The following is a 25,066-nucleotide window of genomic DNA, read 5'->3' on the forward strand; positions in this document are numbered from 1 at the left end:
CAAAGCACATAATGCGGCTGTCGGAAGAAAACCTTATATCTCCATTTTTGATGTTTTTCAGTTTTTGACATAATTTGAAAATTCCTGTTGCCCTTTACATTGTATGTAAATTTCATAATGAATGGACCAAAAGAATCGACCCACAAAATGACTTGGAATAATGTCTGGTTCCATTGACTTACATTGAAAGTAAAGTATGTTTTTTCCTTGTCCTGTAAAGTTACCATTTTGGAGATACAAGGTTTTCTTCCGACAGCAGTGATAAGCAAGTCTATTTGACATTACTTAACAACTCAGCATTTAGTGTGTCCACCTTTTATTACAGCTTCCATTATTTTTGGGGGAGACATGTTTTTTTCTGCAGTGATATTTTTCCACACCTCCAAAGTTCAGTCTTAGAGGTTGATTGCATTTTCTGCTTCTCACAATCCAAATAATCCCAAACACATTCAGTGATCCACTCTGGGGTGGTCAGTCCATTGTTCTGAGAACACCAGCAGCTCCTTTGTTTGATTCTGACACTGTATATCAGTGTTTTTAGGCTTTTTCATGGCTGCTACTACAATGTTTCTCTACACAGTGTACTGTTGTTGGTTTGTATAGCTAAGAGCATATTGTACAGTGTCTCAAAGCACATAAGCAAGTCTATTTGAGAGCACTTAACAACTCAGCATTTAGCTTCCATTGTTTTTGGGAGACTTCTTATCTGCAGGGATATTTTTCCACCCCTACAAAGGTCAGTTAGAAGCTGGTTGCATTTTCTGCTTCTCAGGATCCAAATAATCCCAAACACATTCAGTGATCTTGAGGTCTGGACTCTGGGGTGGTCTGTCCATTGTTCTGAGAACACCAGCAGCTTCTTTGTTTGATTCTGACACTATATATAAATGTACTCTTGTGTATAAAAATTGAGAGATGTGTCGCCAAATTTAGGTTTCCTCATGGCTGCTACTACTATATTTCACTATATAGTGTACTTGTGCCTGTTTGTATAGATAACAGCATATCGTACAGTGTCACAAAGCACATAAGCAAGTCTATTTAACATTACTTAACAACTCAGTATTTAGTGTGTCCACCCTTTATTACAGATTTCATTATTTTTTTGGGGAGACTTGTTATCTGCAGTGATATTCTTTCACACCTCCAAAGTTCAGTCTTAGAAGTTGCATTTTCTGTGTCGCACGGTCCAAATAATCCCAAACACATTCAACGATGCTGATGTCTGGACTCTGTAATGGTCAGTCCATTGTTCTGAGAACACCAGCAGCTCCTTTCTTTCATTCTGACACTGTATATCAGTGTACTCCTATGTATAAAAACTCGGTTTGTATAGGTAGCAGCATATCGTACAGTGTCTCAAAGCACATAAAGTCTGATGGACATTACTTAACAACTTGACACAGTGTAAGTGATGATTTAGGCATGTGTTCGTACTGTGTTTATGTATTAAATGTAACCTTCACCCTCTGAGTTCCTGAGAGCCGCCTAGCCCCACAGATCATCTCACCTCATACTCTCATTAAAACCTCCCCCCTGCTCTCTGCCCACCCACGGCTTGGGCTGAAGAGTAGATAATTGCATTGTTTTTCCTCAGTGCAACCCCTTATCCTTATCACAGCACCCTTCTGCGAGCCCACTGCTGATCTCACACTTCAGAGAGAACTCCCAGACAAACAGGTCAGAAAGAGACCTCCTTTAATCCGTCGTCGGGTTGATTAAATAAACCCCTCCTGATAGAAGCCATGGGAGCACCAGACACCAGCTTGAAGACAACAGCTTGAAAGCAAAAAAAGAGCATATTTTGTCGCTCTAAGATGAATTGATAACATTTGCACACCATCATGGTTTGATGGCATGCGTAAACAAGTCTAATTCATTATTTTGAATTACAAACCTCGAGTAGGGGGTCTTATGCATATTTCTTTTGTTGCAACAGACTATATGTTCCAGCTGGGCTCTTAATTATAGATCAGCTCTATGTGGCAGATATAGTTCAATGATAATTAACGACAGCTAATTGAGAAATAATGCAAATTCAAGCAGAACTCAAGATTCCATTTGATAAAAGACAAGTCACAGAGTAACACACTGGCATGCTCTTCTGTATTTCACTGTCACATCCTCACACACACCTTCATACACCCATGCATGTGCACAGAGAGACCACTAGGATGGGTTGGTGCCCCTGCCGCCTTGCCCTAAGAAGTGCCCCCTTTTGTATGTATAATAATCATGTTTTATTCTTAATGATCTGCTGCATGAACTTTTCACACTATGTTTGGTTTCTAAGAGTGACTGCTATATCGCTGCTGTCGGAAGAAAAAACCTCATATCTTCAAAATGGTAACTTTACAGGAGAAGGAAAAAACCTGCTTTACTTTTAATGTAAGTCAATGGAACCAGACTTTTTCCCAAGTCATTTTGGCCTGTTTCTTTTGGTCTGTTGATCATTAAATTTACACACAATGTAAAGGACAACAGGCATTTTCAAATTATGTCAAAAACTGAGAAACGAGGTTTACTTCCGACAGCAGCGATATACTGAAATGAAATGAAGTTTTATTCATGTTGCTCTTTTTTCCTCTTGAGCCCCCCAGTATGTCTGTGCATGGGCTGAATGGCTGGACTAACAGCGCATCTCTGGGGTACTGAGCTAAAACTTGTGAAGGTCCAGTAATAAGATAAAATTTCTTGCTTACAAAAGTCCAGAAAAACACAATGATTACCTTTAAATTGATAGCCGTTAATAATTCGTCCAGGCAACTAATAAAACAAAATAAGACACATTAAATATGATACATTAAATATGAAAGTATGTTTATAATCTAGTGATCATTTTAAAATTGTATGGGCTATTGTTTGTTAGGATAAACAAACAAACAAACAAACAAATAAACACATAAGCAGAAAATGTTTTAGGAAGAAAAAAAGTCCTATAAAAAACTTTAGAATATCTTTTAAAAATAAGTCTTTTCATAAAGTGAAATCAATGAAATATGTAATTAAAATAAAATGAACAGTGATAAAGGCTATTTTAATGAGTATTTGGATGAGAATGATGAGCACCTTTGGGTTTATTTGGACTGGATTCTGTTGGTAGGTTAATTTGAAATTAGTGTTTTGTTTCTCAGCAGTGAAACGGTTCCACTTTGGACCTCTGAACAGATGAGCCACAGTAGTTTTTGAGTGTGAAACAGGGAGGAAAAAAAAGTTCTCTGTTCACTCATTTTAAAACACTGTTTTCATCAATGACTTTAAATTTTTTACCAGCCATTTTGTCACCTCACTACTCAGACCATGAAAATCTGTGTAATTATTTTCTTTCTGGCCTGATGTCCAGCCCTGTAGTCTCTGCATTCAGCTAACACTGTTTGCATAAATGCATGTAACTGGATACACTGCAGCACAGAATTGCTACAGAAGACATGCTGATTCATTTTCATACATGTTGCTCAAATAGGACCAGTTTTTATACATTAATCTGCTCTGCTATAGGTTTTTTTTTTCACATGTGCAGTTTGGTCCACTGAAATACTGAAATGCTGGATCCACATCTGGGTTACGGTCCAGTTGACGACCCCTGATACTTGTTATAAAGACTCCAACCTAGACCTATGTGAGTGCAGGGGTTGGGCCAAAATGTTCTTCCATATGTTGCATGTAATTATACACTTCCACCAGAGAGGTCTCCAAATCTCCAAAACTGACTTATTGTAGCTTTAAACTCAACGTGAATCAGACATCGAAATGCATTTTTCTACCATTGTATGATGTAAACACGGTAGGGACTCTGAGCCAGCTGAGCATTTCACTCAGTCACAGGTGAGGGTGGTGGGAGGGGGAGGTGAAACATGACATTATTGGTTAATATTATTTTTCCCCACCTGCTGGTTCGTAGTGACATATTCAAAAATCAGAAATGTTTCAGAGGCAAAAAAGCGCATTTTTATGACATTTGATGGAAAATAATTGGAACACAATAATTTTGTCTTTTAAATGATATGATTTGATGAATCGTGCTTGATATGGCTCAAAACATGACCTAACAAGATACTTGATTTCAGGTTGACTTTAAGGACACTGTGCCGAAATGGAAGCATACCCCCTGATATTGGCTATAAAGGCTCCAGACTAGACCCTTGTGAGTCCAGGGGGTTTCGCATCAACAGGTTAACAAAATGCAAGTTTAAACTTTAACATGCTAACTTTTATAGACAGTTACTTCACCTGGTTAGCTTGCAAGATGGAGGGGTAGGAATGGAGCAAGAGTGGGCTCTAAAATACCAAATATCAAGCTTGTTTAGTATTAGGTCACGCAGGGTTGCCCACTATCACCTTTTTTATTGTTTGTCATTTTGGACTGTTTCAATTGGTCCATTTTGTTATGACATTACGGTAGAAAAAACTGACCAAAATGGAAACACAGGGTTTTGTTCCCACAACAACAGCATGTAAAATCATCACCCAAAGGGGCCTCAAATCTTTCCCAGCCTAAGGCTTCAAAATGGCTTAATTCGGCCCTGAATACACCCCTATATTACTACAGCATACACAAATACCTTACATCATATTTAATGGCTTTATGAAGTTTAAAAAACATCTGAGGGAATGTCACCCAACCGGTGTCACACAAAACACATCTAATGATATGCTATCCTGTGCTGTGCATTTCCCCCCATTGTTAAAAAGCTCTCAGGAGTGCATTAGTCCTACTGATATGACAGCTGTTTCACACCCTCTCCAGCTCTGCTAAGTGGCTAGCTGGAGAGCGGCGTTCCATCCCTGAAGCCTCACTCTCGACCCACTCCCATTCTCTCAGTGCTCGGCGAGCCCGAGGGGAGCGTGTGCTCTAATTGCTGACACCATATCTCTGGGCCCTCTGAAGCAAGCCGCTCTGTCTCTTTGTGGGCCGCGTAATCCATTAGCATAAATCAGACGTGCGCGCGCAGACAGGTGTTGCATGAATAATTAAAGGTCGCCACATTAGCGTGTCCTGAGAAAGACGGAGGGAAAAAGATGCAGCAGAATTAATGTGTTTGAACACACGGTCCAACGTCGGCGTGCATGCGCACACGCCTGATGTAAACATATGCGCGTGCACGTACAGGCGTGCAAACAATACTGTGACACAGGTTGTCCATCATTTCAGTGCTAGCTCTGTGCTTCAGGTCACGTCTCTTGCAGCACTGGCCCCTGTGGTGGGCAGAGAGTTTCCATCAGAAGTAGCCCGGGCACTGTACAGTGTCCCTTCTGCAGAGGTCTGTTTGGAGGGACAGGGTGAAATCTAGATAGCAGCAGTGCAGGAATTGGAGAGCACTCCTGTAGAACTGGCCTGTGTAGTGATGTAGGAGCCAACGGGGCCACTTTGCACTTTTTCTGTCTGTTAATACAGCGGCCCACAAGTACATAGATGTGGATATTTTGGTTTCTGCAATATATGCTTGTGTCCATATGCTGTCAAAAAGTTATTTATTAATTACATTAACATATAAATGCACAGTTAAAATGAAAACTAGTAAAGCAATGACTCATCAAAGCCAAAACATAATTGTATTTGTCATAGGAAATAAACCCCATTTCCAAAAAAGTTAGAAAATAGTACAAAGACAACACATCAAATGTTGAAACATTATTGAAATTTTTATGTTGAAATTTTATTGTTGTTTGAAAAATATTTTCCCATTTTAAATTTGATGCCAGCAACACTTTCCAAAAAAGCTGGTAAAGTTGTGTAATGCTAAAAAAAAAGAAACCTGGTGGTTAATTGGCAACGTCAGTAACATGATTGGGTATAAAAGAGTCAGAAGTAAAGATGAGGAGGGGTTCACCACTCTGTGAAAGACTGCAGGATCAAATAGTGCAACAATTCAAGAATAACGTTTCTCAGCATCAAATATCAAAGAACTGTTGCTTTTCATCATCTATGGTACATAAATCTCTTGTATGTAAGGGACAAGGCCAAAAAACAGTATTTGCTGGCTGTGATCTCTGGGGCCTCAGGCAGCACTGCATTAAAGTGGAAGAGTGGAAATCACTGCATGGACTCAGAAACACTTCTGAAAACGACAGTCGGAGAAAACAGTTCATCACTGCATCTAACTCTCTAAAACGCAAAGAAGAAAACCGTACATAAACAGGATCCAGAAATGCTGCCACCTTCTCTGGGCCCGAGCTCATTTAAAATGGACTGAGGGGAAGTGGAAAAGTGTCCTGTAGTCCGATGAATCAACATTTGAAATTCTTTTCGGAAATCATGGAGACTGTGTCCTCCGGGCTAAAGACCACTCAGCTTGTTATTAGTGCACAGATCAAAAGCCAGTATTTATGATGGTATAGGGGGGCATTAGCGCACATGGCATGGGTGACGTGCACATCTGTGAGGGCACCATTAATGCTAAATGATATATATATGTTTTGGCAACATATGCTGCCATCCAGATGACGTCTTTTTCAGGGAGGGTTTTGATTATTTCAGCAAGACAATGTAAAACCACATTCTGCATGTATTACAGCAGCATTGCTCTGTATTAAAAGAGTCTGGGTGCAAAACTGACCTGCCTGCAGTCCAGACCTGTCACCACTGATAACATTTGGCACTTTATTCAATGAAAAATATGACAAAGGAGATCCCGAACTGATGAGCAGCTGAAATCCTGTATCAAACAAGAACAGGAAAACATTTCACTTTCAAAACTACAGCAGAGTCTCCTCAGTTCCCAAACACTTACAGAGTGCTGTTAAAAGAAGAGGTGATGAAACACAGTGGTAAACAGGCCCCTGTCCCAACTTTTTTGGAACATGTTGTTGACATCAACTTCAAAATGGGCGTATATTTTTCAAAAAAAACAATAAAAAATTTTAGTTTCAACATTTGATCTGTTGTCTTTGTAGTATTTTCCTTTAGAAATATGGTTTACATGATTTGCACATCATTGCATTGCATTTTTATTCACATTCTGCACAGCGTCCCAACTGTTTTGGAAATGGGGTTGTATTTGGAAAATGTCTTTGAGAGTCATAATATGATATTTTGGCCATACTGCCCACCCTTAGGTCTGGGTTACTCCAGGATCAGGGTTTGGAAACACTGCCCTGTAGTGAGTTTACAGAATGAAGTTGAAATAAAACATTTATGCAACTGATTGTGGCTTGAAGTCAAGTAGGTGTTAGCATGGTGACAGCATCACTGCCAAAGTAGATAAATATCAGGAGAGCTTTTTCAGTCTGTATTGTTTATTTAAGGTGGAAAAAAGCAGTGGGATGTTTTTGTACTCTATATATATTGTTGTGTGTTGTTCTGAGTTCGCCTGGAGTTCTATGGCATCTATGGCTTCCAAAAATAATCAACAATTAGTTTATTTTACTGCTGCGGTCGAGGACGAAGTTGGAAAAATGTAACTCTTGAGGGAATGTTCCTCTGATCGCTTCATAGCCAGCAGAAATGTCCACTGCTCCATTGAAAACAATGGAATATCTGATTTACTGTTGACCGCCTACTACCGTCATGTAAATGCAGCATGAGGCAGTCCCCCCTATGCAGGTTTGGGGTGGCAGTGGCCTGTGTGCTGGTCTGGGGTGTAGTAGAGCTGTCCCTGGGTGAACTTGTCCAGCTGCGCTGGGGGGAAAGTGAGTCTGAGCCGGACGCCAGGCTGTAATGGAGCGTCCAGCTGGACTCTAGGGGACAAGTGGGATTCGCTTCAGCACTTTCACTGCAGCTCATTCTAGCCCTGACTGCTCCGCTCCTACATTAATTACACTTGAAGGGAGTTTATTTTGACTGACAATCCCTGGAGATGGAGACATTCCAGCAGCCCTGAAGAAACGGGTCAAGACTGAAGATTATTTCGGGTGATGGTACATGAGACCATTAAAAACGTGGCCTTGCTGATTTTAAGTACATGCCTGGAATCCAATCAGTCATCTGTCACGTGGGCCTGCAGTGGGACCGGCCGACGAGAGAACCTGTTAGCAATGCTAGAAATGCATGAATAATCAGCTAACAAACCAAACTTTTTAGAATCAATCAGATGGGGATTTTAGCAGGTAATAAAATGGGAATTGCAACAATATGAAAAGATTTGAAACCATTCAGATGCTGTGATAAATATTAGCTCTCTGCAAATTAATTCTGTGACGAGGGAGCTTGAAATTTGTAACATTTCTTTGAGTTATTAGAATATTTACAGCAAGCTGGTTTGGTAATACCACACTGAATCCCATGCCTGCGTCACATTTAGCAAACGTCAATACAGCATTCAGTATTAAAATCACTGCTGTCCAGCTCCTCGCCCAAGAATTCAACAGCACAGTCCGGCAAACTTCAGAGATAAAAGGAATCAATAGCAATCAAATGAAGCAAGCAAGTTTTCTGGCTTTTTCTCTCTCCTCATGCAGAACACACACACACACCAGAGACCATTAAAAATATACATCACATTTATTTTCAGCTGTCACCATGACTCTTCACAGAGTGGTCTTTGTCTTTGTCTAATGATGTGTTTGGGCACTACAGGTGAGCCCCAAGCCCTCTAGCCTACCTCAAACACTCACGCAGAAGCCCAGCAGCCTCGCCTGTGTGTCTGAAAACACACACACACACCCATGCGCACACACGCTCACACACACACACAATAATATAAACAAAAACAAAGAAAGAAACCAAAACAAACTAACAAACTAAGGCCTCGTCCACTCTAATCTGGATATTTTTAAAAAGTTTTTTCCCCGTTTTAAAAAAATCTTTACAAACACTAACATTTTTGTAAATCTCCATCCACAGAGGGCGTAAAAAACATGAGGATACCAGCCCTGTTAGGGGGCATAAAATTTGATGTCATATGTTTCAAGAATAACACGGTGAGCATCTGCTTTGCACAAAATATACAGTAAACCACAGAGCTCAGAGGTTTTCCAATGAAGTGGCGGCAAGGCTTTCAGTTGCAGGCCGTCAGACCTCCATAATTAGACATTTCACAAAGACTCAAAGTCAGATTTCTGCCAGAAAATAAAATCTTGAAAAACCTTCTTCGTAAACCTCTGAAACACTCAGCTTCTCTGCCTGAACAGTCTTGTTTTTCTTAGCTTTTAACTCTGTTTGAATTATATTTGAATTATATTTAAATCTGATGTTGGTTAATTATCATGTAGTCACATATCTTTAGATTTGCAATCAAGCTGAACTGACTGCAGTACATTCTAACGCCACTGCGTTACCATGCAAATGTAAAGTAAAGCTAAATTCAGCTGTAAACATGTTAGAGTTCTGCATGCTCAATAAATGAAAACGCGCAAAATTTAACAGCATAATTCATAAAAACACTGAAAATGTTTTCAAGTTTTCAAAAGTCTCCTTTCTGGACAGCGTTTTTTCTTTTCCATTTTCTGTGACTGGAAATGCTGTTTTCTCGTGGACAAGAGGGGAAAAAAGCAGGGAAAAACTATGTTTTAAGAATACCCAGATACTTATGGACAGGGTCTGAAAAACCCCTGACACAGCCGACTGATACACACCACTTTTTCTCCTTTTTGTTCCCCTAAAGGTAACATGATGTACAAAAAGGAAGTCTGGAAATAGTAAGACTCTCGGCACTATATAAAAAACTTTTTTTTTTCTTTTGTTGTCGTCTTCTTCCTCTCCTCTCTTACTTCATGTGTCAATAAGAAAACAATGCACTTATCCATAAGGAGCTTTCACTGCGTTGCTTGTTAGGCAGCCAAGGGGTAAAGTGATGGAGAATGGAAAAAAAGGGGGCTTTAGGGGGTGTAAGGCCAGGCAGTGCTCTGCCTCAGCAGCTACGGGACAGGGAAAAAAAGTTTGTTCTCCTCTCTATCCGCTGTTCCAGGAGCCCTGTGGAGGCTGGTAGACTGTTGCTTTTGAAAAACAGAAGCCCAGCAGTTTGTAATTTCATAACTGCACAATGTACAGCACACTACTACAATAATATTCAACAGAGAAACCTTGAAAGGAAATAGTAAGGGGAAGAAAATGTATAGACGAAATGACCAAAGGGATGCAGACGGTTCCGAAATCAGTCCTGGTTTGGAAAAGAAATAGAAAGCTTCCCCTTGGCTAGACCCCAGGTCCTGTAGATGGTTCAGGCTGACGCAGGCAGTCTGTGTGGAGCAGGGAGAGTCTATTCCCTTCACGAGGGGGCGGGGGCGCGAGGGGGGCGGGGGCGCGGGGGGTTGGAGTGGGGCATGGCTCAGTAGCCTCACCAGGGGGCAGAAGGCACCATCAGGACCAGGAGTAAAGGAGTCCATGCTAAGTTTGATGGCAGACTGTGCACAGAAAGCTGTCCACTCTTCGCCCGCACACCTACGGATATAGAGAGAGACTCATTACAGGATACAATCAATCACTGCAATTCACAGCTCATAATGTTTGCATTTATAACACATTCTTAATGGACCTATTATGAGCATTATCTATAGTTGCTGAGGTTTGCTGAAACAAACCAAGGCAGAAACCGTGCATAAGCAAAATGTGCTTTTTTTAATTTGATGCTCTAACACAGCAAAAGGGAAAAGAATAATTTAGCCGTATTTTCTCCAAAGTGCCTTGTTAGTTCTACTGTCCAAATGATAGTAAACTTTAAATTTGTCTTGTCGCTTGAGCACGGAGGGGCCCTTAATTGGCTGCGCTGCGGTGTAGGTGCGCAGAGAGAAGCTAATTAAAGAGGCATTAAGCTAAAGCAACTCCTGCAGTGGCTGCTCTAACTCAATTAAGGCTAGTGTGGCAGCGCTGGGGAGAGAGGGAGGGACCCTGTCACTGTTCCACCAGCAAAGTGTGGGTTCCAGTTGCCTGAAACAAAGGAACTCGAAAAACGAGCCCACGTTATCACTGGCTTAAAGGGCGAATGATTATGTAACGGGATGTGGGTGTTCTTTAACCTAGCCTCCTTAGCTTATCCGGCTGAAGTTTACAGAGCTTTTATTTTGCACCTTCACAATTATTCTCTCTCTTGTTATCTCTCCTGATTAAATAATGGAGCCAAGACTAATCTCAACACGTACTGAACAGCGATGGCCCATAACAAGATTCTCTTTCTTGTGCTACAACTGCAAAACTGGCCACTGTCAATTAATGTCACCGGTTTATGCATCATTATCTTGTACATGCTATAGCTATGAATAAGCACAGGTTTTTGGGTGGCATTCTCCTCCATTTTCCCTTACATTACATTAATAAAGCTTAATAAACTTATGCATCCTGAGTGCTGGTACTCTGCTAAAAGACATGCCCTTTTAAATGAAACCTGACCCCATAGACATTAACACTGACATAGAATCATGTGAACAATGAAACACACCCCATGAATTGTTCCATTTTTTGGACATATATGGGTCAGTATTTAATTTTCAGTTGAACAGTATGTATAGATAAACATTAGGTAATGATTTGCAATGATTTATTAAAATAAAAAAAAAAACAAATAAATGTCATTTGTTCTGTTAAAAAAGTAAGGACACTCTGGCTTCAGTAACTGGTGCTGCCCCGTTTGGCAGAAACAATTTAATGCAGGTGTTTCTACCAGTTTCTGACATCTACTGGGGGAAATTTGTGCCCACTCCTCCATGTAGAATTTTTTAAATTGTGCAATGTTTGAGGGGTTCCTTGCATTAAAGCACATTTCAAGCTGACAAATTCAAATTGACAACCTGCAGATTCTGTGGTGGAATTCTGGGGATCTTAGAGACCGCTGGTGTCTTATGGTCTGCTCTCAGGTTAAATTGGCTGGGGTAGACTGGGCTGGACAAGTTGGTAGGGATTTTAAATCTTCTCTGCTTGTAGATGATCTTCCAGAAGATGGAATGACTGTTTTCCAACACAATGAAAAGCTTCTTAAACCCTAAAAGGACTGAGGCATCTACAACCTCCTTTCTGAAGGCCTCAGCTCTTTTGATCTCAACATGATGATACCATACACTCCAATATCAAAGTGCAAACCAGACCACATATCTCAGGTATTCTCTAATCATTAGAACCTGATCAGGTGCATATGTATGTTTTTTTTTGTGTGTGTGTGTGTGTGTGTGTGTGTGTAAGGAGACCCACCTGAGGAGGTGAGCACTCTGATTTGGGAGCTGGCAGCTCCCTCACCTCCCTCGCTGACAGCGCGCACCTCAATGATGTATGTACCTCCTTCAGGAAGCACCAGAACGGCTGCTGAGTTCGGGGTCCGCATTACCTGGCTGTGACCCCGCCCCTCCTGGCGCAATAACACCTGTAAGAAAACACAGTGAACACACGCAGGCCTTCATTACTGTCCTTCATTAGTCTAGTTTTAGTTGACCAAGGACCATCATTACTGCCCTCCATTAGTGACCTTGCTGTCTGACCACACATAACTGGACTGTAAAGGTGTTTGGACCTCACCTTGTACCCAATAACGTCAGACTCGTTTTCCATTGCCTTCACTGGATCCCAGGATAAGGACACATTGTTTCCCTCCTGAATCCACATCACATTGCTTGGTGGTTGGCTGGGAGCTGGAGAGAAAGAGAGAGAAGCTTTAAAGGTTTTAAGAAAAGAATGGCACAGTTTTATATTTCTCACTCGTACCTCTTTAAAATTATGTCACAAGTGCAGATTCTAACTTTCAATCGATATTACATTTGTATTAATGAGTAGAAGAGGAGATTTATTATGTTTATCATGATTTAATCACATAACTATGTAATTAATCATGTTGTTATTACATATACATCATATAGTTTTGAACACAACTAACTGCAACTAGACAGAAAATGAGCAAAATTCCAAATAATCCATCAAATCATTCACCCACAACCACACAGCCAGTTAATGCATCATCTGTTGGTCCATTCATCCATCCATTCATCCATCCAACTGTCAATTTATCCATCTCCTAGCAATAACTTAACTCCCCATCCATTGGATCATGGAGGCATTGCAGGGGTTTGTGAGACTGTGATGGAAATGCTGCTGTCAAACCAAATTAAATTTAAAAAATATTATTTTGTATGTGTAGAAAAAAGAAATTCAACATTTATTGTGATCTCATAAGTGCAAATAGCCACAGAATTGAATGTTTTAATAAATAATGATCCAGTAAATAATAAATAATCGGTCATAGAGTGTAAGAAATGTTATATTCATATGTGTAAATCTATCTTAGCAGCAAAACCATCGTAATGTGTGATGTTTTTTAAAAAGCTTTATCGAAGTATGAAAAGAGTTATAAATAAATGTTATATTTCTCTGTAATGCTAATCCAGGCAGATTTGGTGCCAATTTCTACATTTTATAAATGTTTGTGCATCCCTAATTTTTCCCCCTTGTGATGTCAGCACTCATTAGAGCTCAAAGCTTTGGTGTGGGCCAAAAGACTTTTCATAAGTTTCTGAACTATAGTTTAAAAAGATCTTTAAAGATCTTCAAAGCACTGAAGATACTGAGGACAATTCTGTGAAATATGCCAAATTTTTAGCAAATAACTGTTTTGTGTTAACAAAGCTTTTGCAGGTTTTTTTTCTTATTTAAAAAGTACCAGTGATAAAATTCTAATTTCAAAAGAAAGTAAGGTATCACCAAACGTTTGATGGGCAGTCTATGGCTGATACTAACTCCACAGTGTTCTCAGTGCTAGGTATGTATAGACTCACGGTTTTTCTTAGTGGTGGCTCTGACAGAGGCGCTGGGTGGGCCCTGGCCAATGCTGTTGAAGCCTTTGACTGTGATCAGATACGCCGTGTTTCCATCCAGGCCGGACAGCAGAATGACTGTCTCATTCCCCACTGTCCTTTTCTTCTTCCCTGACTCCTCCTGTTCCATGTCCTTCCAGTAGCTCACCTGTGGAGAGATGAAAAGCATCAGTCTCTCCCTATTGGAGTCACTGAGAGACACGGAGGGCGAGAGAGATTGAGGCGCACTGATGAGGCTGGGTGAATGGGGAAGAGAGAGTCTGCCACTTCTTTATAATACTGTATCATTTGGTTTAAATAACTGTCATGCATTTTGCATGAATAGTGTAATAGTCGAGCATGTAATATCCCTCCGGCTATGAAAGGGGATAATTCCTCTCCTGAGGACACAATGGTGCAGTTCCCCTTTATAGAATAATCTTTCTTTATTCAGACCACACAAAAGCTGATTCGTGAAAAGATACTGAGAGGCAAACTCCAAAAAAGTCTATAAAACATTTAGACAAAAATGTGTAGAGCTGCATTCAAAGGTGTGACTTTTCACATGGTCATTCAAAAAACTCTGACGGACTTGGGAAAAGATTTTGAGAAAAAAACTACAAAGCGTATTCACTCGATACGTAAAAGCACGCTAAAGCTCACAGATTCATTCAAATGACTCTTGGTGGACAGTACATATACTTCATTACTCTAATTAAGACTAAAACTAAAAACTCCAGCAGCACTGCTGTGTCTGATCCACTCAGACCAGCACAACACACACTAACACACCACCACCATGTCAGTGTTACTGCAGTGCTGAGAATGATCCACCACCCAAATAGTACCTGCTCTGTGAGGGTCTATGGGGGTCCTGACCACTGATGAACAGGGTAAAAGGGGGCTAACAAAGTATGCAGAGAAACAGATGGACTACAGTCTGTAACTGTAGAACTACAAAGTGCACCTATATAGTAAGTGGAGCTGATAAAATGGACAATGAGCGTAGAAACAAGGTGCTCATAATGTTATGCCTGATCGGTGAACTTTCGTCAAGCATCTTTGTTAAGGTTTTACCATTTTTGATACTTTTACTTTCATTACAGTACATTTCAAAATAAAATACCCACTTTTTTCTCTACTACTTTCTGCACAAATGTGTAATTTTTTTTCTAACATAATATTGTACAGAGAATGCATACTTATTTTTACTTGATCGGTGGTTTCAAACGTTTGCATCTGACTTGAATGTTTAATTTGTGTTTTATAACGTTGCTGTCAAACAAAAACTGATTTTCACTTTTTTGACATAATTTGAAAGTAATTGTGTGTAAACTTCATGATGAATGGACCAACAGAAACGGCCCAAAATGACTTGGAAAAAAGTCTGGTTCCATTGACTTACATTAAAAGTGAAGTATGTTTTTTCCTTCTCCTGTAATGTTACCATTTTGGAGATACGAGGTTTTGTTCCGACAGCAGCGATATTTGATTTTGTTTTCTATTTAGAATGAGTGTAATAATGAACTTAAACTGGAGACTTATTCCCATTCTCACTGTGACGCATTCTATGAGGTATAGCTGGGCTTAACTTAGAAACATTTGCTAAACTGAAAACTCAAGAGGAGATATGTGGGATCTTGATTGAACAGTGTGGAAGATCACACAGAACAGGCGCATCGAACTTTTACTCATGCATTATGCTACAAAGAGTTTCTGCACTTTCCCTCAAGTACAGGAGTTGTGTACTTTGTCCACCCACTGCTCACCTCATATCCCTCAGGTCTTCCAGGGCCAGGGCTGGGTGCCTTCCACGTCACCTTGATTTCGGAGGAGGACATGCCAGACACTTTCACCTCAGTGGGGGCTTCCCGGGGCTCTGTGAAAAAGCAGCGACATGTCAGGCAACCTCGCTGGGAAACGGCCGCCCAGCACTGCGCTCTGTGCCCAGCATCACTGCTCCACAGGCTGAAAAATTACAGCTCTCACCAGGCAGCTAAAACACATGTACAATCACATCTCTGTACGCGGCTGCTGATGACGTGCTTAGCACTCAAACTCTAACAGCCGCTCTCCGCGTTAACACGCTGAGTGTGGACGATGGGCGGAGGTGTAAATTATCAGACAGCGAGGGGCAGCAGTGTGGTGGCAGAACGGAGGAGCCGTGCTGAGCTGAACGTCAGATCAGAGCGGAGGACGTCAGTGAACTGACAGAAACACAGCGTCTCCATCACGTTAGCATTGCTCATGCACAACGAGGCCACCAATGATACTACACCACCACTGGGCACTTGGATCCTTCAGAGTGAGCACCTACAGTCATGCATCTTCCCACAGTTTTACAGGTTAGGTTTAGATTTCTGATCAAAGGTTTGGAGTCACTGTTCAAATGTTTGGTATCAATATACAGTTTGAAAACCCCTGGTCGAATCACACATTGTGTTAACACATCCTCTACAAAGAACAAACTTTGTTCTGCAAATTGAAGTTCCCAATTTGATTAGTTTGACTAAAACATATTGGAAAGATAATAGAACATAAAATATTAAATATGCCATAATACAGGGTGAGTCTAAAAGATTAATCCGATTTCAAAATGATTGATTTCTCTTGTAAATCATTACAGAACAATGCAGTAAACTGTAAATGGTTTAAATGAGCATAAAGTTTATTATGTAATTGTACAAGGTCTCAGTATGAACCTCCTCCAGCTGTACAGACAACATCAGCGCCACAGTCAAATTCATCCCATACTGGATTGAGCATGTCGGGTGTCGCTGCACTCACAGCTCTTTCAGTGCGATTTCAGAGATCATCCAGTGTTGTGAAACCAACAACGAACACTCTGAGCTGTTGGAGGTTCACTGGCCACGAAAATCACCCTGCACAGTTATGATGGATTCACTCTTATTGAAGTGGAGAACGCAGAACGCTTTCTGCTCAGGGGTCTCATCTCCTCTCAGACTGAAGAATCTCTATGACCCCCTCTTTCAATTGGATTGTAATTGGTTCCTAGGAGCCTCATGGTCGTAAAAATATGGCACTTTAAATTCGGATTAATCTTTTTGAATCACCCTGTATTTGCCCAAGCCACATTTTGTGTTTATTTTTTTCTGATTTGTCAAATTCAGCAAATAAATAGTAGTGGTGCTTTAAAGTTACAGTTTCTCTGTAGTGGATGAGTACTGATGAAAACATGATTTGACCAGAGGCATCCATTACAAAGCCAATTTGATAGTAGATAAATGTATAAAATTGCACCCGAATATACCAATCCTGTGCAACTTCACAGGTTTCCAATAATGCGTAGGTAACTAGGAAGATGTAAAGAAGGTAACGCAATTTTAAAGTGTCCAGAGTGATGAACAGAAATATAAATGATTCTAAACTGGAAGAATAAAGTTCTAATAAAATTAAATCTACTATGCATCCTGAGCTCCAATCTCAAGACAATTAACTTCATATAATGGAATGGTTTGGCAAAAAATCAAAATTACCCAATTTTCCATTTACCCCAGATGCAGTTGATCAGTCAAGACATGTTTGGTGTCCAAATCTTCAGTTATGCAGCTAACATTGCTAACTAAAAGTCAATAGTCACTCAAATCATTTCTGTAAATACCTGCCCAAAGCTTCTCTAAACCCAGTCAAACAGCATTCAGCTCAGCAATAAGGTTGCACAGACTTGTGGATGTTGTTTAGGATGCATTATGACTTACTGTGAACTACAAAAATGAAAACCAAGTGTTGTGCTGAAATTTGATTCCCCTTCGTGTGTAATTAAAGGGACATTAACTTGCATTTGCGATTTTTTTTATAAGTAACTTAATGTTTAATATTCTAACTGACTTTTTGCAAAGAAGAGCCAGATCTGAACCCATACGCTGAGTGAAGTGCACAACACAAAGAGGAGGAGTCAGAATTCGGGACATCACAGTTGTTTAATGTGGCTGCCTGCAGTGTTCAGCTACATGGTGAGGTTTTGTTTATAGCTCACAGTAAGTCATAATCTGTCCTAAACTATATTGAATATTGTTCTATATAAGCGTTCTATATAGCAGCAAAAAGGGTTCTTCTATTTTTACAAGCTTGAAATCGTAACAATAGAAGAACCCTTTTTGGTGCTAAATAGAAATCTTTTCAAAAAGGTTCTACAGTGGATATAAAAGTCTACACAGCCCTGTTAAAATGCCAGGTTTTTGTCATGTTGTTATTTTTATTTTCCTCTAAATGATTTTAGTTTGTTTTTCAATGGGGTTGTACAGACTATGGCTCACACTGAAGGTGGAAATAAATCTGAAATGATTCATCTTGACAAAAACCTGGCATTTTAACAGGGGTGTGTACCCTTTTTATATCCACTGTAGAACCCTTTCCAAAAAGGTTCTATATAAAACCACATTACTCACATTCTCCATCAATCTGAAGAACGCTTTCACAATGCAAAGAACCCTTAATTACGCAAAGGGTTTTTTGAGTGTTCATGGTTCTACATAGAACCCTTGAAGCACCATCATTTTTAAGTGTATAGTGTTAGCAACATTAGCCTTGCAGCTTCAGGACTAAACTACAGAAGCAGAATTCAGACATCAAACATGTCTTGAGTGATTGACTTCATCTGACATCAGAGGAAGATTTTATAAACTTTTCCTTTAGCAGATAATTAAAGTACAATGTGCCACAAGATGTTCTTTGAGAGATGCCAATGAACCAAACAGATGTTTTGGCTTTTTAAAGGTTTAAAGAAGTTGCAAGGTTCTACACTCATTTACAGGTTCTTCCTAGATCCATCACATTATACTGAGGCTCTTCACACTCACATGTCTCATTGACAAAAATAATTCTCTGAAGAGATTTAAGAGTGTGGAATATTTATCAGGTGTCATATTTATCAGTGCAATCATTTGTCAATTTTTTGGTTTCTAAAATACTGAAAAGTTTGTAAAATCCAAATCTAGACTGTATAAGTTAATATTGTATATAAAATAACAAAAGTTATTAATAAGAGAAGAGATTTTAAAGTTTTAAACAATACTGTACAGTTTACTGTTACTTTTTGGGGCTGAGATGTAAATCAGATGCTCCAATATTACTGCATAAGCACTGCGTGGAAATAATGCATTATCCAACTTTTGCATAAATAAGCTTACTTTATCTTTTTCATGATGTTGAGACATTAACATAAAGTACAGCTCCTCTGGCTACTGCTTAAGAAATCTGTGGTGTATTGTTCTTTCTCCTTTCTATAGTCAAGATATATGTTAATAAAAGAAAATTATAAAGGCATGATCCTTCCTTCTGAAGGTAACATACTGCAAACAAGCAACTGCATTTTTAATAGCATATGCTACACCACTCATTCAAAAGACATTTACAAAGACGCAGAACAGAGATTAACAGCTGTGCTCCATGTTTTGACTGATGCCTTCTTCAGGACGGGGAAGCAGCAGTGGAGTCATATGTCATACGCCCTGCTATTTTTACTGACAGCATCAAAAGTCACGAAGCTTTTCAAAATGTTTTTCAGAAATGAGCCTGTTTTGTTGGTGCAATCGCTTTCCATATCAAACGGAAATCTGTTTGGATTGGTTTGGCTCTTCTTTCTTCACATATCTGTAAAACTTAAGGAAGAACTGACAAAAATACCAGCTTTTAAATAAGGCCAAGCTCAGTTTTTTTCCCTCGTGATGTCAGGACACAAACCTTTCAGGCCTTTAAGCTCTTATGCTTGTGGGTATATTTCAGGTTTTCCATCTGAATTTAAATGCCCAAATTGTAAGGTAAATTATTCAGTAACTGCATGAAATAAATTTACATTTTGGTTTTTTTTTTGTAAAAGTTCCCCTCAAATTAACAGAAAAAGTGTTTTATGCTCATAACCATAATGCAATATGCTTACAATTTACTGCTGAAAGCCAAAAATCGTAGATGCTCTTTGTATTTGTTTATAAAAATAATTTGTACAGAGCAGATCACTGAAGAGACGCCATCTGAGATCCAGTTTGTAGCTCAGATTTGTGGAAAAATGGGTCGACTTTCGGTAGAAAAAAAATTGAGAGTTCAGCATCTTTTATTGTAAAGTTTTAAAACTACATTACCGTCTATTTGACTGGAAAGAAGACAGTTATAGCTTTAATATGACACCCACCTTCTGAATGTAGCTTAGAAAATATGAGTTATGAAGTAAAGAATATGATGAAGTGCATTTTGGAACCACCAGAGGTTCCACAGAGTTAAAAAGGTTAAACCAGCTTTGGGCCATTAGGGCTTCGATATCTGCTTTTAAGCATACCTTTGAAAAGAAAACTGTCAAATCATTATTTAGGTGAAAGCTGCTCTTGATGAACATGAAGCTGAGGGTTGCAAAATTTAAATTTAAAACTTAAATTTAAGGTTGAACCAACATTTTTCACTTTCGACCATTTCTGGCTAAAAAACCTTGCTAAAAAAGGGAAAGATTAAATATGGCTACGCTTAATAAATATATTTAAATGATAAAGAAAATGAGACTAAAAATGCTGTTTATTCCGTTTGCTCTTCTAGTCAACACAGATATGTTCAAACAGTTTGAGCAGCAGCAGATCAACAGTGAAACACAAATGCATGGTCAGCTGCAGCTTCGACCTTCGCTCTATACAGCCTTTAGCTTACATGCGTTTTAGCAGTTACTAATTTAATTAAAACCTTTAAAGGAAATCACATGAAGAATACTGACTGTCTTTTATAGGATAACAGGGCTGGGCAGTATAATGATAATAATGTATACCGCAGTCTTTGAAAAAGACACTGGGGGTTAAAAATGTCGACATTTCAAAATTATGATGGGTCAAATTTCTATTCCACATCTGAACAGCTAAATAAACACATTCTATCCATTCATATTTTGGAGGTCCTCATTGGTGCTGTGGGAGCTTCCTGATAGTAAGGGGGGTAAAATCAGAGACAGGAAATACTTAAAAAAACTAAGCATGATAGCAGCACAGAACAGAAGAGCCACACACACCACAGACCAATTCAGCAGAGCTGTTTCTTCTCTAACTGACAAACACTAAAATGACTTGCCTGCTAATACCGCCCCCTGCAGGAGGAACTGGAGAGGATGCTAGACGGGGGTTCCAAAGCTACACATGCTTTATATATTAAAATGCTTTATATATTAAAATTCAGCATTAGATGTATTTAGGAAACCATGAAACATTAAAATATATAATTTTACATCTTTTAACATTTAATACTATTTGGGAAGTTGTTTAAAATTAAATTTGTCCTCTTGTTCTCTGCTAGTTCTCTTTCCCAACATGGCGATCATCACCTTTGAAGCATCAGCAGCATTATTAATGCTGTTTATTCAAAAGCGTAAATAAAACAGAAAACGATATTTAAAAGAACTCTTTCTTTTGGCTTTGGTTTTTTTCATGAAGTGTGTCTTGAATTTTGGTTTCTGTTTTAATTAAGATGTTTCATTTTGGTGCATCACTCCTTAAACTGTTAGCAAAGTCAAGTATTTTTTCTTCCATAACTGAAAATTAATCATGAAAATTGTAAAAGGTGTTGAAGTATCCCCAAACTTTTGATGGGCAGCTTACTGCAGTATAAGTAACTGGCCGCTTACCTCCTTCTGCGGAAAACACAGTGACCACTTTGCTGAAGGGCCCATCGCCTTTGTTGTTGTACACCCCCACCTTAACCTCGAAAGGGGTGAGGGGAGGGAATGTCTCATCCCTGTACTTGTAGGTGGTAGAATCCGCTGATGTCACCATCTTTTCCTTCCACCCCCGCGTCCCATTGGCTCGGAACGCCACAATGTATCCAAAGCCCTCCCCATTCTGGAATTCTTCTGAAACAGGCTGAGAGACGGAAAAGAAAAACATCAGCCACAAAACATTTTACATGCTAAAACTGCAGACCGCTGCCCTGAAAAGCATTAGCTTTAAAATAGCCTGAATTTGCAGACAGTCAGTGAACATCTCAGTGTTGAAAAGACATGAAATTGGAAAACGACTTCAGTAATAAGCAACTAGCTGAGGCTGGTAAAATGGAGGGAAAAGCGTCAATTCAGCAGGTAAGTTCTAAGGACTTTTGGGCAAAGGTTTATCAGCCCGCCCTATTTATCCATATTTGACTACAGGCCAAATCCACTTCTCGCAGGACTCGTCCAGGTCAATTTAGAGTAAAACGATAAGTCTGGCCTGTGAAATATTCAAGGTTTTACATCAATTTCCTCGCTCTGCTGGTGTTGGTTTAAGTCCAGTCCACACCAAGCTTGGAAATTGAATTCCCAAGAAAGTAAATTAAACATTCTGCCTGTTACATCACATTTAAATTGAGACAACTTACCAGTGACATACAGTCAGAGACCACCCTTCGTTTGTTTAACTTCCAGTCAAAACAGGCACTAATTACAAGATGTTCATTCGGCATCAGAAAACAAAAGTAAAACACATGCTGCAGCCCAAAGTATCTTCAAATTATTAACTTCACTAAATTAATCACTAACAAACTTTCTGGTGATATTCAGTTGATTATCAACAACAGTACGGTTATGGTCAGGGTTAGGAGTAGGTGTAGGTTTTGCTTTGAGGTTAAGGTGAGGGTTAGGTTTAGGATTAGGAATAGATTTAATAAAATCTTTCATACTGAACTTCAAGTTCAGTTTCATTTGATAGATATTTAGTTGAATGTTGACAGACTGAGCATTTACAAAGCATCTACAGTGGACTGTCCAAATAGCACTCAACTTCACATTAAGTTGCAGTTAGTAGATATTTAGTTGAATGTTACTTAAAGATATACTGAGCATTTACAAAGAGTCTACAGTGGACCATCCAAATAAAGTGTCACTGATTTTATTCCAAGCCATTTTGAAGCATTTCTATTGGTCCATTCATTTTGAAATCATGCAAAGGGCAGCTGCTGTGCTCAAATGATGTTTAAAAATAAGAAAAACGGAGATATTTTTGGACAGCAAAAATATATTTAACAGAAAAATGCACAGAAAGCTCAATAGAAAAATATAAAATCAAAACTCAGTACTGAGTGTGACCAACTTTTGCTTTTATTACAGCTCCTATTGTTTTCGGTAGGCTTGCTTTACGTTTTTCAAACAATCTGCAGGTGTGTTCTCCAAAGTTCAGTCTGCTTCTCATGATCCAAGTATTCCCAAATACATTCAATAATTTTGAAGTCTGGGCTCCTGGATGGTCAGTTGACTGTTCTGAGAACATTAGCAGCTTCTTTGTTAGATTTTTACATTTTTTTTTTGGTTTCTCAGTAACATCTTCACATCTGTACATGCTTTCACACCTATAGCATTGAGTCATCCTCTCACAGTGGAGTCGTGGACAGAAACACTCTGATTTTTTATAATCTGAAGCAAGACTGGGGCTTGACTTTCTCCTCTCTCTCTCTAAAATGAAAGATTTAAGGCCTGTTTATCTGATGATGATAGATTTGCTGGTCTACCAGGTCTTACACAGTTGGTAGGAGTTTTAGCTGAGGCCTTTCTGAGGTTTACATAATTATAAATACTGTCAAAAATGGAGTACTATGATTTTTACATACACTCTCAGAAAAAAAAGGTATGAAACTGTCATTTGGTCAGATCCCCTCTTGTCACTGGGGTGGTACCCTTAAGGGTTCATCTCAGTACCTTTAGTCAGGGAACATAACTGTACCATAATCCACTGAAATGATATTCTCTAAGCTGTACTGACTCCACACACCCCGTCTCGTCTCCAGGCTTTTTATGTTATCGTTCTGTTTAAAAACATTCGGTTATAAAAAGGTACAAATATGTACTTTATCACCTGAGAAAAACTGGTCAGTCCAAATTTAATTAAAATGTGAGCTAGCAGAATTAAATCCTGGGCAAATTTAATAAATGACAAACTGGACCTTAAAACCATTGTTGTTCCTTTGAGGGTACATTTACATTGTTTGTACCTTGATGAACAAAAATGTACCTGCATAGAACCTTCATTTGTAACAGTGTACTTCACTGTACCAAATGTTATCTCTGTAATGAAACATGCCGTTGGTCAGTGTCCTTCAATCACTGACATCCACAATATGTTCAGAAAAGCATATTGTGATGTAATGTGACACTTTATCAGATCTGATTTGTCTGCAAGACAAATATTGTCATATTGCTCAGCCCTAAGTGTAATTAGTTACCACTCCAAGAAAGACAATTGTGGCATCCTCCAATATGGTGGAATTCCTACAGCCTAACAGGAGCTCGAAACTATGTACTCTAATGAACTATTTCAATCTGCATATTTTCCAGGCTAAATGACATCCTTTGTTACACTGGTGCTTGGAAAGAATACAATAAATGGCACGGCATCACGTCAAAATGTCAGGAAGCCCCTGATGGATTCTGGAGATTTTCAGTTGTAATGAAACAAATCACTCGTGAATGTCAAGCTCTTTGACGACGAGCTTGAGCGCATCAATTAAATATGCGGTAACCCGACGTGTGGATAAACTGCAGGGGTTGAGAGCGCTATTTGAATAACAAAACCAGCTGCTCCAATCTCAGTTGCTGGTTGCGAGCTAATGGAAGTGGTCCTATGAATCAATGGATCTAGAAAAAGCAATTTGATTGGACGGAGGGAAAGTGCTTTGTATTAGCCAGAGGTCTGTCACTGTTGGAAACCATCTGTGAGAGGCCATTATGATTACCCACAATGCCGAGCAGTTAAACTGGATTGCCTGCCCATCTCTCTGATTACAGAGGAACAATGGCCGTGCTGCAGAGACAATGGCACTATAAAGCCCTTTTCACGTAGCCTCTTCCTAATCAATTCAGAGCGAACTTTTTAGCTTCGGGAGAAATGAGCGGACGTGGCGTCTGGATCTGCTGTTTCTGGTTGCGCCGATATAAAATCTAAAATATTTACCAAGCCTTCTCTTAAAAGGGTCTCGTCGGATGTTTTTCCTAAACAGGTGATACCGGGGGCCGTCTACAACACCTGCTAGGTGTTTAATAGAACCAAAAGCAATTTATTAGTGGAGATAGAAATTTAATTAAAATGTGAGCTAGCAGAATTAAATCCTGGGCAAATTTAATAAATGACAAACACCTGTACTCTCTGTCTCTCTCCCCCCTTCCTGGCAGCGTATCTGTCTGTCATGGCGTAATGTGAGCGATTCACACATGCTTCCCAATAATCATGGCCCCTAAAGGTAGATGCCAAACGAGCGGCTTCGTGCTAAACTCCGCTAGGACGGATCGCCATGCCTGTCTAATTAACTTACTCCGAGTGTTCCTCGGAAACGAATTAGCTTCCATCAAGCTGACACGATTGGTTCTGGCTGAGGGTTTTCTACTGCGCGCCGTTTCAGACACAAACTGAAAACAGCTCAGAGAAAGAGCTTCTGCTTGGAAAATGGAGAAACACGTGTATCTAAATAGCTG

At 39.5% G+C, this 25,066-nt stretch overlaps 1 protein-coding gene across 1 annotated transcript in view; it reads right to left on the reverse strand.

Moving 5' to 3' along the window:
* Positions 1-8,421: 8,421 nt before the first annotated feature.
* cntn5 (contactin 5) overlaps positions 8,422-25,066 on the reverse strand; it is a 355,095-nt gene continuing 338,450 nt past the window's right edge. The window contains exons 19-24 of the mRNA XM_036585173.1: positions 21,260-21,494; positions 15,417-15,526; positions 13,630-13,816; positions 12,380-12,492; positions 12,059-12,227; positions 8,422-10,318 (exon numbers count right to left, since the gene is read on the reverse strand). Of these exons, the coding sequence (XP_036441066.1) occupies positions 10,215-10,318; positions 12,059-12,227; positions 12,380-12,492; positions 13,630-13,816; positions 15,417-15,526; positions 21,260-21,494 (918 nt within the window). The 3' untranslated portion in view covers positions 8,422-10,214. The remainder of the gene's footprint in view (positions 10,319-12,058; positions 12,228-12,379; positions 12,493-13,629; positions 13,817-15,416; positions 15,527-21,259; positions 21,495-25,066) is intronic.

The sequence above is a fragment of the Colossoma macropomum genome, unplaced genomic scaffold (assembly GCF_904425465.1).
Source record: "Colossoma macropomum unplaced genomic scaffold, Colossoma_macropomum, whole genome shotgun sequence".
In the NCBI taxonomy this organism is placed as follows: Eukaryota; Metazoa; Chordata; class Actinopteri; order Characiformes; family Serrasalmidae; genus Colossoma; species Colossoma macropomum.